The sequence below is a fragment of the Aulonocara stuartgranti genome (genome assembly GCF_965226115.1).
Source record: "Aulonocara stuartgranti genome assembly, chromosome: 8".
In the NCBI taxonomy this organism is placed as follows: Eukaryota; Metazoa; Chordata; class Actinopteri; order Cichliformes; family Cichlidae; genus Aulonocara; species Aulonocara stuartgranti.
In genome coordinates, this window is record NC_138959.1 from 1,678,330 (window position 1) to 1,695,000 (window position 16,671).

The window sequence follows — 16,671 nt, forward strand, 5'->3', positions numbered from 1 at the left end:
GAAAACATCAGCGCTGCCCTGGTTACCTTTTTTAGCTCCACAGTAATAGTCCAAGCTTTGCCTTTGTGAGCACAACTCAACTACCTCGCAAGCTAATGGAAGCCATGGTTACCATTGTTTACACCCCCATGCTAACGTTAGCGCAGCACTCAACCAGCAAACAGCAGCGAGGGCACCCTTAGAGGAGCTCCTGGTGGGTGGACACCACACTGATCCACCAGGCGACCTCATGTGCCACCTTTCCATCACTCGTGACCATGACACACTTAAACTTCCCCCACAGAAATTCATCCTCAAAGCAGAAGCAGTAACGTAAACCTGCTGCTGGAAAAAGTGGATTTAGTATTATATTTACATTGATGATGATGAGAGTGTTGGAAAGTCTGCCTCACAGCGGCGCTGTGCACAGAGTCTTCTACCTGAATTATTCATAAACCTTTATTCTGTGGATAAAATAAGAGTGTCTCATAAATGCAGTACTATACAGATGAAGTGAACGGATACACGATGGTGCCTCACTGAGGCGCTTTGCTCTCTGGCCACAGTGACGGTGACGTCCAGCTGTGCCCGAGTTCATCGTTCTTTACCAGCTGTGAGTGTTTGATGGGAAGCTGTGAGTCAGCTTTCTGCAGCATCTCTTTCTTCACATCAGTGACAGCAAACATGTTCTCAGTTTAGAGGTGAGACTTGATGCTGAATAATGTTGTTACTGTGAGGGAAGCACGTGGCCGCGCGGCCTAAAGCGCGGCGAGCCTTCGGGCCGTGCAGATGATCCAGCAGCTGGCCGCTGAAGTCACAAGCTCTTCGGCGGTCTCGCCTTACCTACCTCGCTCCTCCATAAGCACATCAGCTGTTTGATTTCAGGCCTCCAGAAAAGCTCGTGATGCTCAGTCGAGTTGAGGGCGAGCTCGGAGGGACGGTTCTGGTTTTAGCATCAGCGCAACGTGAGAGGGAGGCTTCGCTCCGACGCCAGAGTAACTGGCTGTAAATGACTCGTCGGTCTGTAATCTGTGCAACGTGTCTCGCGAAGGAGATCAAGTCATTTCCTTGTGACAGTGTGCAAAGTGACTTTGATGCGTCTTTATGTATCCCAGTAAAAAGTGCCATTGAAGGCCAAGAGGGCAAATCTAACAGCTCAGAGCTATAAGGATATTTGAGAGTGATTATAATGCACACTAATGTAGAGTCAGTGATACTTATAAACTGGTGGATCAGGAGTGTTCGGAGGTCTGACCAACACCAGCATGTGATGGAGGCTGTGTGGGCTCAGGAACACAGGTGTGTGGGTCCTGACAGAGTGAAGAGAATCGTCTCCTTCCAAAGAACAAAGTTATAAAATCAGAAGTTTTCATGCATTTTAAAGAGTAATTTAGCTGCTGCTGCTTCTTTAATTTGATCAACACATTTGTGATGATGTTTTATTTACGTTTTATTTTCTTGTCTAGTAGTACACAGTCACCCTGACCTTTATTTTGAAAGTTCAGTCATTTGTAACCATGTGATCCGTGGTTCGCCCGCTGCCTCTCGTCCCACGCTCAGCTGATCCAGAGCCTGCAGCAGAGTTCAGCCACTTTTAAACTTTTTCATCTATATAAATGATTTGTTTGATTATTTGAGCTCTGCAACAGCAGCTGCTGTCTGTGTTTGCAGCATTTAAAACCGTGACGTTCCTGAGCTCTGAGTGCTGACTCCGTGTTTGCTCTGCATTCCTTTCCAGTTGAAACGAGAGTCTCCTAAACTTAATTAAGATGCAGGAACCAGTGAGGCTACACCCTGTGGTCACATGTCTGTGTCTGTGGGAATTACTCACATGCACTCGTGTGTGTGTGTTGACACATTTGAGTTATGTGTACTGAACTCTTGTCGCTGTGGTTTTATGAACTTCTGCAACCAGATACACAAACCTGCGACCTGCTGCTGCAAGACTTCATGCAGCAGCAGGTCGCAGGTTTGTGTCCCTGCAGCTTCCCGGCCTCTGGATTTGCATGCAGTCTTACCTGTGTGTGTGTGTGTGTGTGTGTGTGTGTGTGTGTGTGTGTGTGTGTGTGTGTGTGAGATGGGTGTGGCATACCATTAATGTGTGTCTGTGTGCAGGAACAGCAGACTGTTTTTATTAGGGGCGGAGTGCATTTAAGCATTATCTCCACACCAGCCCAAACACACGCACACGAGCCGACGGCGCTGAAGCTGCAGAGCGATCAGCTGCCACATGTTTCAGCTGTTAATCACTGGCAGGAGTCAGAGCTGCTCCTCTCCGGATTTTTCCGCTCCCTCAGGGCTGTAATTTAGTTTCTGTGCAGACGCCGCAGCTCGGCTCTCTGCAGGAGGGCGGGGCCTGTCGGCTTCACACCTTCATTATATTTCATCGGGGTAGCTGATGTCATTGGTGCTGAGAAACTTCTGGAAATTTGCAGCATGCATCATCATCACCAAAATGAATGAAACTGTTGTCTTTGTTCAGCAGGTTCAGTCTGGGCTCAGCTGTGGATGCTGACTGGGATTTAAAACCTGCCAACATGTTTGTTAGCAAGCAAACTTCAGCAAACTCTTAAACTTAGCTGGTTTATTGTTCTACCCACGTCAAGGACTAATCCCAAAGTGTAGGCCGGGGACCCCTGATGGGCCGAGAAGGTACTGCAGGTGACCGACAGTAATAACAGTTTGTTATGGCTTCAAAACATGAATGAAAACACAACAAGGAGTTGTTCATTTAAACAGTCCTGCAGCACTAACACGTATCTACAGTTAAATCCATTTTTCACTTTGTTTGAAAAAAACACACAATAGCTTTGATTTATAATACAGCGAGCCTCGCAGGTGGAAACATATTAAAAAATAAGGATCACAAACTGAGCTCTGCAGATTTCAGAAACTGAATTGTTTGCAAAAAACAAGTTTTGGACGCTGGTTTATCTTCACGCTGTCAGTGCACGACACACGTGCAGCTCCGTGTTTCTGCACGCGCGTCACAGATGGTGTCATGTCAAGCTAACAATGCTAATGCTATAAAAGCAGCCTATCACGTAGCTGCTGTGGAGCAGAGCGACCAGCAGAAACTCAGACGACCACTTTCAGCGACTGTTTCTGGAGAGTCAGAGGGAACGGTTGGTGTTATGAATACCAACATATCTGTGGGCTCAGCGGGGGCCAGGAGGGGGGGCGGGAAGGCTAAAAATACACGTTTGGAATAAACATGCGTCCATCTCACCTCCATCAGGACTGAACCCACATCGAGGCTCGGAGGCTTCTTCCTGTAACGTTGCCGTTCAAACCTGCAGTCTGTAATCAGGGTGTCTGAAAGCTCTGCTGTGCCACAGCACCGCGTGAGAGTTACCCATCTATCCACCCAGTCATCATCCACGTATTTGTTATTGATCTTATTTCTTACTGTGTAATTTTTTGCTTTTTTTAAATCTTTGTACAGCACTTTGGCCAACATTTTGTTGTTATTAAATGTGCTTTATGAATAAAGTTCCACAGCACAGCTCCACAGTGTCACTCGAGCCTGTAAAGTTCAATCCCTGAACCTTCTGTAGTGATTCTTCCTCAGAAACTTTCTTTAAACCAGGAGAAAAGTTTGCTCTTAATGGGAAACTGAATATGGTGACCTCATGGAGGTGGGCTTTCCTTTACCATCAGAGGGATCATGTGATCACCCACTGTGGGCTGCCAGGCTTTTTTTATATCTCACCAAAGTGTCCCAGGCTGCTGCAGCTTTGTCCTGATCCTGCAGCTCTGCTCAGTGAGGAGCGCCTGCAGACGCTGCGCTGAGAGCTGCTTTGTTGTGCTTCAGAGAAACCGCAGCAAACGGGCGTTTGAAAGGTTTTCCAGTAAAGGTCCTTCGTAGCTCTACATGGAAGCGTTCTCTGAACTGGTTCTTGCTTTGCGTGATAACAAAGCTCCACCTGCAGCCTGTCGGTCTGCACTGAAACACAAGTGTCACACAGACTAAGCTGCAAAGTGCACGTGAAGCTAACCGAGGGAACCTCGCAGGACTCGTTTGACTCCACGTGTCCAAACTTTGCTGCTGAAATTTGTCTTTTTTGTTTTTCTTTGGAAAACAATTTAAAACATTTTTTAATTTAATCAAATTTCATCACTGAGAGTTTTAGAAGAATAGTTTTCAGAACAGTTGACCTTTCTGAGGTCGTGACCTTTAACATCATCTTTTCCTGTCTTCTGTCCAGATCCTCTGACTCTGTGTCTCCATGGTGAAGTGGGCGGGGTTTGATGTCAGCCCCTCATCTCGTCGACCCTCCCGCCATGCCCACCATGGTCTCTAGGTTGCCCAAGTTTGGTTCTCGGCCCAGATCTCAGACGGCTCCCGCCGCCACCGCCGCTGTCAGCACCAGCGCTGCTGCTGCTGCTGCCGCCAGCGCCGGCACCCGCCTCACCAACGGGTTCTACCACCACCCTGGACCATCAGGGGGCAACGGCGCCCTAACGGCGCCCCCGTCCTCGGCTAAACAGAATGGATTTATCCGAGTGCCGAGTTCGATTTCTGTGAAATTGAGGAGAGAAAATGGATTGATGGTGGACGGCGGCGGTGATGGGGAGAGGGCGTGGAGCCGGGGGAAGGGCGGGTGGAATCGCAGCAGCGTCCAGCAGTTTTACTCCCATCGTGACGCCAAAAAAGCAGCCTCTGTGGAAAAGGGGCGTGGCTTTGGCCTGCCTGTGCCATCATCATCATCGCCGTCTCCACAGTCCAGCCCCAGCACGCCTCCTGCTTCCAAAATCAGATCCAACAAACTGAGTCCATCAGGGCCGACCAACGGCGCCAAACACGCCCTGAACGGCGTTTCGGGGCCCAAACCGCGGCCCGGACCCAGCAGCTCTCTGAGACGGCCTCAGAGTTTCCTCTCTCGTGCCGGCGGTTCTGGTCCTGGATCTCGAGCTGGTTCCCCGTTCCAGAAGAAGACTCCAGCCAACCGCTCGTACTCCAGCGACAGCCTCGGCTCCGCTGTCTCCGTCCGGCTCACTGAAGACGATCGCTTTCGCTCACGGAGCCTCACCCAGGTCCGACGGCAGCCCTCCCCCACCCTCACTCCTTCCTCCGCCTCCTCCTCGTCCCTCCCTCAGTCCCCCTCCACCAGCAGGGCTCCACCTAAAGGCAGCCTGCTGAAACCACCTGTTAGCAGCCAGGCAGGTAGAGGCGGAGCCAGTGTTGGTTCTGCTGCTTCAGCGAGGTCGGGGGTCCCCTCCCTCCTGCCTCCATCTGCCTTAAAGAAACCTCTCCTACCCAGCCTGAGCCCCACCTCCAGGCCCAGTGGCATCAGCTACAAGATGTCACGCCCAACACTCATCAAGCAGTCCCGCCCACTGCGAGCGACGACGGCCAATCAGTGTGTAGACGACCAAGGACTGAGCAGACGGAAGGACTCTGTGGAGACGCCTTCGACGACAGAAAACAGCCCAGGTTCAGCTTTTAACTCTTTATTTTACCCACAGCTTTTTATTTTTGTCTGTTTGTAGTTTCTCTCTAACAGCTGCTCGTCCTCCTCCAGAAAACACTCCAGAGGCTCCGGACGCAGAGGAGCTGCCGGCAGAGCCTGCATCCCAGGCAGAGGTGTCGATTTTAGGGGAGACGCTGGAGGACATGTCCCTGTCTTCCACCTCCTCTCTGGATAGAAACGACACCAGTCAGGAGTACATGGACGACTTTGACAACCTCGGTGAGATCAGATTTCTTATTTTATATAGATGTCAGTAAATTAGAATAATATCAGACTTCACGGCGACGCTTGTCTGCTGTTTGCAGGAAACGGAGGCGTCGGCATCCTGCTGCTCTCTTCCAAAAACGAGGAAGATGACTCCGGGCTCGACCAATCGTGCGCCAGGTTTGATGACGACAAGGTGGTCGCTAATTGTGTCACCAAGGCGACCGGGCTGTGTTTTCTGGATGATGGTATCGACTGGAGCAGCGTGAGACTCACAGGTGAGTTTTATGAGGAGCAGGAGGGAGGAGAAAAAGTGTCGAGACGACTGCTTAAAAAAAATAATCCTGCTTGTGTTCAGGTGAACGAGGAGACCATCAGCTGACCCGACTCTCCCGCCGGAGACGGTCCAGTCAGCCGGACTACCACGAGCAGGTAGCGCCATTAAACCCATACAAAGAACTTTCTATCCACCAATCAGAAGGAGCTATCAGTGCCCACAGCAGCAGCTCTCTTTATAAAACCACAGTCTGCCAACCTATCGGCTAATGCTGTGGCTTAGCCTGTGCTAGCGGCCATATTCCTTGTAGTTTTGGGCCAACACTTCCTGTTACATTTGCCAGATTTTGTTTTTTAATTAGAGAAATCAATAAAAGCCAGTAGGCTGCTTCATTTGTATGAAAAAATAGAGTCTAACAGCACAAACACAGTCCGGAGGTCCAGTTCAGGGACTCCAGTTAGCTGAGGTGAAGCTAGCAGACAGCTAGCAGCTACAGCCGACTGTGTCACCATTCACCTGTCAGTCAAAGAGGCCACACCCCTAATAATGCAGACTTTAAGCCTTAAAACAGTTTAAAAAGGTGAGTTGTGAAAACAGTTGATATGAAGAGTTTCTGTATGAGGCCGTCAGCATGTTTCTTTCTGCTGTAGAGCTTTAACACTGAGTCAGCCTCTAGTGGACATTAGAGGAACTGCAGGCTTTGATATCAGCACAGGAGGATGCTGCTTGGCCTCACCCTGCCTTCAGCCTCACCTCATAGACCCACTTCAGATATTTAGCCTCTTGAATTGTCACAGTTTCCTCCATTTGTCAAACCTTTAACCCATTTCCAGAAACATGACATAATCTTTGAGTCATACTTTGACCTGACTCACAGCTCAGCTGCAGCAGGTGAAAGCAGCCCCACACGTGGACAGTTAACAGGCAGGGTGTAGACGTGGTTTCTGTCCCTGAAAGCCGGGCGAGGCAGGACGCTGTTGGGAAAGACAGAGGAGGACGTCTGTCCTGCTCTCATCTGCAGTCATGAACGTTTAATAAAAGCTGAAAAACTCCACGTGGTCTGAATCAAACATGTCCGTCCCCTCTGCAGGGCGGCTCGTCCCTGGACCTGTCCCCCTCCGACAGCTGCGGGTCCGGGGGCACCTACATGTGGGACGAGGAGGGTCTGGAGCCCCTGGGGGGCGTCGCCACAACCGCGTCCATTCACACCAGCAGCAACACCACCCACCACATCGGGAGCTTCGACTCCGACCTCAACAGCATCGTAAGGACAAACCTGCAGCTCACACACATTTGCCCCCAACCTTCCTCCAGGCTGGTTTGTAGTTTGGATGATTTCGTGGCAGCGCAGCAGAGAAATGACAAAGAGGAGCGTTTAACATTCAGGAGGCGTCTGCTGTGCTGCTCCGCTGAGGTTTGCTTCCACAGAGACGGCACAATGGAGACGCTTCATCGTGATGGAGTCACGTGTCAGATTAGCACAAAGTTTTTAAAGTCTGAGCTCGAGGCCTCTCAGGGGAGCTCAAAAAACAGCTTCACTCAGACTGATCTTGTGTTTTGATTTCATTGATTTGAAATGTCCAAAGTTTAGTCAGAGTTCATGTTTAACCCACAGTTTCATTTATCAAACTGAAAATCAGACATTTTAATCTCACGATGAACGCTGGTGTCACGTTTCAGCTCATCTAAGTCTGCAGGAAGTCCTCTGGCTCCCTCTTGTGTCCACTCTGTGAGTTACACTCACGGCCGATCAGATGTCCTGTTCTTCTTCTTGTTCTGCCCTTTCTTCATTTCTCTTCTATAATTTCTCTTTAGAAATTATAGAAGATTATATATATTTATATTATATATATTTACATCATGTTGTTGTTGTTCCTTTTATTCTTTGTACTCTTAGTCTCGTCCTCACTCCACCTTTCTTCTTCTTCTGATTCTTCTTCTACAGTTGAAGGGATGTTAAAGGTTCCCTCACTGTTTATACTCCCTTAAATCCAGCTGCGGTTTCTGTATTTGTGGTCAGGAGTTTCTTTTTTACTCCGCAGTGACACGTTCAGTGTTCAGCATCTCTCTCTCTTGACCTTCCTCATGCATCCTTTCTATTTTTGAACAATATCAGACATTTATTCAGTAAAGTTTGTCTCCAGCTTCCAGTGTCCACTGAAACTTTACAGACACTGATGTTCATGAGATGATGAGAGAAGCTGGAAGCTCCCATTCTTCTCACGGTTTTCCAGTTTTAAGAGCATCTCTGCTAAAGTCCGACTGGTTTATCGGTATTATGGACCGTAATGGTTACAGATGTATGTGTCGGTGTCAGCTTGTATAACAGCCAATAAATGAAACCTTATAACGTGGATAAAAACACCGTTCGACCATGTTATCAGTGCGGATGTTGCATAATTTATCCACCAGAGGGCACTCTGCAACCTCCCTGATGAAAACACAACAACCAGCTGAAATAAATAAATAAATAAACTGGCACAGGAAACAGGAAGTCAGTTTAAACATCCTGTATCTGTGCGGCTTAAACGCCACCCGGCCATTCTGCTTGTTGCAGGTTAATAAATCGCACTTCGTTAGCATCAGTGTTTACTGGGAGCTACAGCTGCCATAAACGACTAATGTTTCTCTTCTTATCAGACATGAAGTGAGCATCTGGGTGGTGTTACACAAAGCTGAAGGCTAACAGTCAAAGGGATTCAGATGTGTTAAACTGCTTCGAGCCGTGGCTTCATGTACGCTCTGTCCTGTTGAGTAAAGTTAATCTCCATCCTGAATGATGCTGAGAGGCTGTTAATGAGCTCCCGTCTCAATGTGCCCTCTGCGTTAATGAGCTGTGGGCCCAACGAGTGATTGATCGCAGTGAGCTGAGGGTCTTAATGATGTGAGGACATTAACGAGCTCTGGACTGATGGCTCAAGCCTTTCTCGTCTTTAAGCTTTAACCTGATTGTCTTCTGTTTGTTGGTAGATGTGAAACTGAAATTATCATTAGAAATGTTTGACCCGACCACCAGGGGTCAGTGTTGCCTCAGGGGAAAGCTTTGCTCTGTTTGTTTTAACAGATGGGTCAGGACACCGACGAGGTTTCTGTGTTTTCATCAGAGCGAGGACAGAAAAAGAGGAGGAGTAACGATGATCACAGGGGGGCGTGGCACGAGGAGAGTTTAAGAAATGTTATGAAACAAAACTAAAATTTTTAACTCTCCAAAAGTTGATTCTGTTCATCCGGATGTAGCATTTTTTTTTTTTGACTGTTCATTAATGCAAATGTTTAATCAATTAGTCACGTGGCAACTGCTCTGTGCATTTAAGCTTTTATGGTGAAATTCTCCCCTCTTTATTTATAAAGTTTTGCACATGTAATTTAACATATCAGGCCCAATACAGCAAGTATCAACCGATATAAAGACATATATCAAAACAAATTAGGCCATCGAAATTCGGATAATAACAATAAAACAGAAAAAACAAAAAAACAAAAACAAAAACAAAAAAAGGAAGAAAAACAAAACAAAAACAACAAAAAGAACAAACAAAAAAAAAAAATAATGAACTCCCTCCCAAAACCATAACAGAAGGGAACCCTGTGGTACAAAAGTTTAGTCTATTGTAAGTGTTTTCAACGAGTTAAAGTAAGTGATAAAAGGCTGCCACATCTGTGAGAACTTATTAACATTTCCTCTGAGTCTAAATTTTATTTTCTCCATTTTTAAAAAGAATGTAGCGTTTTGTGGGGGAAACGTTTCATCATCATCCAGGTGACGTCTTCAGTCTCAGCTGACTGCAGGCTTCAATCTTATAAACAGGACATTTGCATAATGACTGAAACCAGCCCAGTGAAGCAACAATGGGCTGGGAGGGCAGTTCCTTCATCTTAATTATACAAATTCTCATGACCATTGATCAACAACCACTGACCAAAGACCATGTTAACATTTTTAACCACTTTTTATTCCACAATAAAAGCCATAAACAGAATTGGCAGATAAGAAGTTGCTTCCTGTTTAGGCTGGATTAATACGGAAACGAGAGCAAGCCGAGAGCTCAGCAACGTGTTTCAGTTTTATGTTTTTATTACAACATGCTGACGTCGGCCTTTTGATGTCACTGTGATGTCAGAGGGCATCTTCTTCATGCTCTTCCTGTTTCCTCCTGTAGAGGGCAGTGCTCGTTATTACATCTTTAGGTTGAACCTTCTCATGATTTATTGATTATAAAATCAGTACATACTATAATGTTGTGTTGTGTTCTCCTGTCATGGACTCGGTTAGCGCTAAAGTAGCGTTTAATGACGTTACTTTAGCTTCTGTGCTCACAGCTCTATGAAATACCCTGAAGTCTAAATCAGTGATTTAGTTTCTTGTTGATACGTGTTTTTGTGAATGATGTGGGCAGAAGAATGAGAGAGAAGGAAAAGGAAGAGAAAAGAAGGGAAGAAGGGCAAGAGGAGGGAGGTGAAGTGACAGGATGGAAGTAGGAGAGGAAGAGGTGAAGATGACAAAGAGGAGCAAAGAGATGAGGGAGCAGGAGGAGATTAGGAGGCGGTGCGTTGATGTGGATGACTGCTCTCAGCCACCAGGGTGTGTGAATGCGTGCGTTTGTGTGTGTGTGAATGCGTGCGTTTGTGTGTGCGTGAATGCGTGCGTTTGTGTGTGTGTGCGTGTGTGTGTGTGTGTGTGTGTGTGTGTGTGCGTGTGTGTGCGTGTGTGTGCGCGTGTGTGTGCGTGTGCGTGTGTGTGCGTGTGTGCGTGTGCGTGTGTGTGTGTGTGTGTGTGTGCGTGTGTGCGCGTGTGTGTGCGTGTGCGTGTGTGTGCGTGTGTGTGTGTGCGTGTGTGTGTGTGTGTGGCTGTGGCTGAGCACATGCAGGCAGATGCTTCTGCATGAAGCAGCCTCCGAACTCTTGCACAGACAGAAGAACTCAGAGCTGATCAGCAAGCACAAAAGACCTGCTGACGACGAGGGGACGGTCTGTGCCTTTTGTCAGCTGCTTCGTTAAATTGTTGTTGATTTTTTTTCTTTGGTCTTTGTGTTTCTTCGAGGTCGGCGGTCTGTGCAGCACGGCACTTTGTCTGATCACCTTGTGCAAAACTAGAATCAAATAGAGAATTATTCAATAAATGTTCTTTTTCCTCTAACACACAAATATCGAGATACTATCAAGTTTTCCGACCGCTGTCCTGGATGATAGAAGGATCATCTGCTGCTGTTTTCTGATGACGCTCGTTTATTTTTTCAGAATAACTTTAAAAACACGGTCAGCATGTGTCCTTCTGTAAATGAACGGAGCTCAAAGCTGATCCTTAACCTGTAGCCTGCAGATGTCCTGTGACATGTTACACAATACAAGGTAAAACCTACTGTTCAGGTTTAACTGATAGATATGATTGATTAGTTATAGATATTTATCCTCAGAGCTCTGACAGCAGTCAGACAGAGAACGTTTCTTTGTTTTAAAGTGATGCACCGTTTCTTCCTCATGGCTCTGCTAATAAAAGTTTTTATTAAATACATTTTAAAGCTGCATGAAACTCTTTAGTTTTGGAGCTGCGTGGATTTGTGAGTGGTCGTGTTGTTGTCGTTAACCAGCTGCAGTAACAGGTGACCCAATGATGTGAAAGCCGCTCGCTCAGTGAGTCGTGCTTGTATCCGATTTTATCAGCTGATGTTCACACTAACAGCAAAATCTGCTGAGTTTAGGTTTGAGGAAAGGAAATCAGGGAAGCAGGGTCCAGATTTCCAAAAACGTGTTTTCTTTATTTACAAGATAAGAAAACGGAGACGTCTCTGTGTTCTTTCTTTATCTCCTTTTAATGTTTCTTTTCCAAAATAAAGGACAGGAAGCTGTAACTGTTCAGTCGGGATAGGTTTGGACCTAAACAACACTTCACTGAGTGGATCCGTACTCTCATCTTTCCTGTGTGGTGCTCTGTAGAAAGGAGCATTTGTATTTCCAGCTCTGGATGCTCTCGTTCGCTGTCTGCACGCTGACGTTAGAAGTTCCTGAAACATTTTCTGCTCATTGAATTTAGCCCGGTGTGTTTTCTTGGAGTCGGCTTATTAAAGACCGCGTGTCTCTGTCGTACGCTGTCTTTCAGGACATCCTGAACAACCTGGACTCTTGCGATCTGGCTGATGATGATCTCATGCTGGACGCAGACTTCCCAGAGGATGGCTCTCTGCACAGCGGTACGTCTGAACATGTGCAGATATCACTGATACCTGTAAAGTGAAATGATGGATCCCAGTAAGGACGTAAAGTTAAATTTTATTCATACAGCGTCAAATCACATCAAAGGTCACCTCAAGGTGCTTTGTATTGTAAGGTAGACGCTACAATAATGCATCCAGAGAAAAACCCAACAATCATACAACCCCCTATGAGCAGCACTTTGGTGACAGTGGGAAGGAAAAACTCCCTTTTAACAGGAAGAAACCTCCAGCAGAACCAGGCTCAGGGAGGGGCGGGGCCATCTGCTGTGACCGGTTGGGGTGAGAGAAGGAAGTCAGGATAGACATGCTGTGGAAGAGAGACAGAGGTTAATGACAGATATAATTCAACGCAGAGAGGTCTGTGAACACATAGTGAGTGAAGAAGAAACACCCAGTGCATCATGGGAATCCCCCAGCAGCCTACGTCTATTGCAGCATAACTAAGGGAGGATTCAGGGTCACCTGGTCCAGCCCTAACTATATGCTTTAGCAAAAAGGAAAGTTTTAAGCCTAATCTTGAAAGTAGAGATAGTGTCTGTCTCCTGAATCCAAACTGGAAGCTGGTTCCACAGAAGAGGGGCCTGAAAACTGAAGGCTCTGCCTCCCATTCTACTTTTAAATACTCTAGGAACAACAAGTAGGCCTGCAGAGCGAGAGCGAAGTGCTCTAATAGGGTGATATGGTACTACAAGGTCATTAAGATAAGATGGGGCCTGATTATTTAAGAGCTTGTATGTGAGGAGCAGGATTTTGAATCCTGGATTTAACAGGAAGCCAAAACAGGAGAAATATGCTCTCTCTTTCTAGTCCCTGTCAGGACTCTTGCTGCAGCATTTTGGATCAGCTGAAGGCTTTTCAGGGAGTTTTTAGGACATCCTGATAATAATGAATTACAGTCGTCCAGCCTGGAAGTAATAAATGCATGAACTAGTTTTTCAGCGTCACTCTGAGACAGGATATTTCTAACTTTAGAGATGTTGCACAAATGGAAGAAAGCAGTCTTACATATTTGTTTAATATGTGCGTTGAAGGACATGTCCTGGTCAAACATGACTCCAAGGTTCCTCACAGCGTTACTGGAGGCCAAGGTAATGCCATCCAGAGTAAGAATCTGCTTAGATACCATATTTCTAAGATTTTCAGGGCCGAGTACAATAACCTCAGTTTGATCTGAATTAAGAAGCAGAAAGTTAGCGGCCATCCAGGTCTTTATGTCTTTAAGACATTCCTGCAGTTTAACTCATTGGTGTGTGTTATCTGGCTTCATGGACAGATAGAGCTGGGTGTCATCAGCATAGCAGTGTAAATGTATGCTATGTCTTCTAATGATGCTGCCTAAGGGAAGCATGTATAATGTAAACAGAATTGGTCCTAGCACTGATCCCTGTGGAACTCCATAATTAACCTCAGTGTGTGAAGAGGACTCTCCATTTACATGCACAAACTGGAGTCTATTAGATAGATATGATACAAACCACTGCAGTGCAGTACCTGTAATACCTACAGCATGTTCTAATCGCTCTAATAGGATATTATGGTCGACAGTATCGAACGCTGCACTGAGGTCTAGCAGGACAAGCACAGAGATGAGTCCACTGTCAGAGGCCATAAGAAGATCATTTGTAACCTTCACTAAAGCTGTTTCTGTGCTGTGATGAGCTCTGAAACCTGACTGAAACTCTTCCAATAAACCTCTGCAGATGATCTGTTAGCTGTTTGACAACTACTCTTTCAAGGATGTTTGATATGAAAGGAAGGTTGGAGATTGGCCTATAATTAGCTAAGACTGCTGGGTCTAGAGATGCTTTTTGAGTAAAGGTTTAACATAGCTGATTATTAGAGATAGGTTGATCCTATTTAAGATCGAAGCATTAGTATAGCTAATAATAATAGCTGCTCTACTCTATGTTGGTACAGGGCATTGAAGATGATAACAGTGGGTGGATTATATTCTTAAACTTAGTTACAGCGCTTTCAGAAAGACATCTACTGTGATAAAGTCTACTCTCCACCGCTGTGTAATCAATTATTGTAAATGTAAATGTTATCAGGAAATGATCAGACAGGAGAGGGTTTTCAGGAAACACTGTTAAATGTTCAGTTTCTATGCCATATGTTAAAACAAGGTCTAGAGTGTGATTAAAGTGGTGGGTGGGTTCTTTTACAGTTTGAGAGAAACCAATTGAGTCTAATAACAGATTAAATGCCATGTTGAGGCTGTCATTTTTAGCATCTACATGAATGTTAAAATCACCCACAATAATTATTTTATCTGAGCTCAGAACTAAATCAGATAAAAAGTCTGAGAAATCAGACAGAAACTCTGTGTAAGGCCCAGGTGGACGATAGATGATAACAAGTAAGACTGGTTTCTGAGTTTCACAGCTGGGGTGGACGAGGCTAAGCATCAGGCTTTCAAATGAATTAAAAGTCTGTTTGGGTCTTAGGTTGATTAATAGGCTGGTGTGAAAAATTGCTGTCACACCTGCCCCTCGGCCTGTGGGGCTGTGGTTTAGCCAAAATACAGCTTAGCCAAAAGATGCTAACAGCTGAGACAACAAAATCAGCTGAGACTGCAAAGTGAACTCAGATGTGTAGTTTAGACTTAGGGTTAGGGGGTTAGGGTTCACCAGTTTAACTGACTGAAGGTTTTCTCAGAGACCAGTTTGCTAACAGCTGCTGGACACTTGGGATCATCATGCTGGGGGCGGGGCTTAGTGCTGGCGTCATTTAAAAAGTATTGTAAAGGGAACCAGAGTGATGCAAGCTTTCAGGATGTCCTACAAAAACAATCATCCTCTGTTTGGAGTTAAATCCTTACTGGTTGTCATGGTGATCTGCACGTCGCGTCAGTGCGAGCAGCAGGATCTGTGCAGGGCTCAAAAGCTTCAGCGGTGACCACAGCGCCGCGTCTCCGGTCAGTGTTGACTCTTGTTTGATTTTTCGGCTGCAGACGGAGACGGGCTGTCCCACATGGCTCAGTGGAGGAAGAGGCAGCTCTGCTGGGGGACGCAGGACGTCCACAACGACAATGAAGGGTGAGTGGAGCTCGTTTGTCTATCAGCTCAATTTATTTGATTTTATGTAAGGTTTTTTTTGTGTCTGTGTACCTCATTGTTTTTGATATTTGTAAATTCTGATTATTTTAGTCTTTTCTTTTAATTTCTCGTCATTTAAACACAACTTTTAGTGGATTTAATAGTTGTTTTAAATGGAAATGATGCCCTGGGGCACAAAAGATTTAACCCATAGAAGTACTGAGATTATTAGTATCAGCCTGATTATGTTGTTATTGTTGGTGAGAGAAAAGGACTGTCCACGCTGAGGGCTCGGGGTCAGAGCGGGTCATTTAGAGGTCGAGATCGATGTTGACTGTGAGGAAAATGTCACAGATTGAACAAATGGATTATCGCTTACAGCCGTTTGTGTGTCTAATAAATCGTCTCATTAGAAAACTGAGAAGCTCGGCCTGCTCGGTGCACACCTGGAGCAAGCTAAAGTGTGCTGCAGAGAGATGCTCTACACCAGGCCGCCGGCCACTTCTGGCACCGTCATCTCATTGGAGGCCACTTTAGTGTCCAAGTAGTACAAAAAAACACCATTAATATTTCCTAAAATGTAGTGTTTGGTTTTTTATTTAATTCTCTTTCTGGTCAGACACGTGGCAGCACTTTTGCTACAATTATGTTTGTATTTAACAAAATAAAAATGCAGGTATAAGCGTACACATGAGTTTTTGACTGCAAGTGAAAATAGTTTTCTTTCCAAATAAATCTGTCGCTGAACTAACACAGCCCTCAGCATGTTTGCACTCTCGTTACCTCGGCCAGGTCGCGGTAAGGAAACTCTGGCTAATACTTTGGGTTCGTGTCGGGCTCGTAGCCGGGAACTAGCTTTACTGTCTGGGTCAGCTTTGCTAGCGAGAGACAGAGAGAGGCGTTGAAAGGCTGCTCCAGCAGAACTTTGTTTCGGAGGAAAACACGAACACAGTGTAGAGTCGAGTCTTAACAGCTTACTTACAGCTGGGCTCGTCAGGCTCTCTGTTTGGCTGCATGTTATTATTATATTTACATGCTTCCAGCTCCCGTTTCTGCTCGGTGACAGCTCGTACTTTTCAATGTTCCTTTTTCTCCCTCACGCTCACACACGCAGCGGGAGGGGCGGTCCCACATGTTCTCCCTGCAGCACGGACTACACCACCCATGAGGCTACAGTCTTAAAGGGCCATGCCTGTAACACTCTGCTGTCGTATTAAATCATTTTTCGTGGAATAGTTTTTAAAAAGTATTTCTTCACATCTATATGCGGGCTGCAAGTAGAGGTGACGTGGGCCGCAAATGGCCGCGAGTTTGAGACCCCTGCTCTACACTGTTCATACAGCCATGATGGGACAAACTGTGTCTGCTGTCGTGTTCTGACGATCATCACTAAACCTCGTGCATCGTTTGTCTTTCTCCTCTAGCCTCAGCAATTTTCAGAGCTACAAGCTCACCGAGGATCCTGGGAATAAGAGGACGGACTCAAA

General features: G+C 46.0%; 1 protein-coding gene and 1 long non-coding RNA gene across 8 annotated transcripts in view; one reads left to right on the forward strand and one right to left on the reverse strand.

The window, feature by feature from the left end:
* Nucleotides 1-16,671, forward strand: part of LOC309713220 (serine-rich coiled-coil domain-containing protein 2-like) — a 47,349-nt gene that overhangs the window by 10,699 nt on the left and 19,979 nt on the right. For all 7 annotated transcript variants that reach the window (XM_082544633.1, XM_082544632.1, XM_082544636.1 and 4 more), the window contains exons 2-9: nucleotides 4,188-5,416; nucleotides 5,505-5,672; nucleotides 5,759-5,935; nucleotides 6,016-6,089; nucleotides 7,025-7,198; nucleotides 12,032-12,122; nucleotides 15,100-15,184; nucleotides 16,609-16,671. The exon at nucleotides 16,609-16,671 is cut by the window's right edge and continues 42 nt beyond it. In XM_082544633.1, coding sequence (XP_082400759.1) covers nucleotides 4,231-5,416; nucleotides 5,505-5,672; nucleotides 5,759-5,935; nucleotides 6,016-6,089; nucleotides 7,025-7,198; nucleotides 12,032-12,122; nucleotides 15,100-15,184; nucleotides 16,609-16,671 — 2,018 coding nt within the window. In that variant the 5' untranslated portion in view covers nucleotides 4,188-4,230. The remainder of the gene's footprint in view (nucleotides 1-4,187; nucleotides 5,417-5,504; nucleotides 5,673-5,758; nucleotides 5,936-6,015; nucleotides 6,090-7,024; nucleotides 7,199-12,031; nucleotides 12,123-15,099; nucleotides 15,185-16,608) is intronic.
* The window catches only part of LOC309713234, a 24,467-nt gene continuing 19,876 nt past the window's right edge, over nucleotides 12,081-16,671 (reverse strand). The window contains exon 5 of the long non-coding RNA XR_014278525.1: nucleotides 12,081-12,155. This is a non-coding gene — a long non-coding RNA (uncharacterized lncRNA). The remainder of the gene's footprint in view (nucleotides 12,156-16,671) is intronic.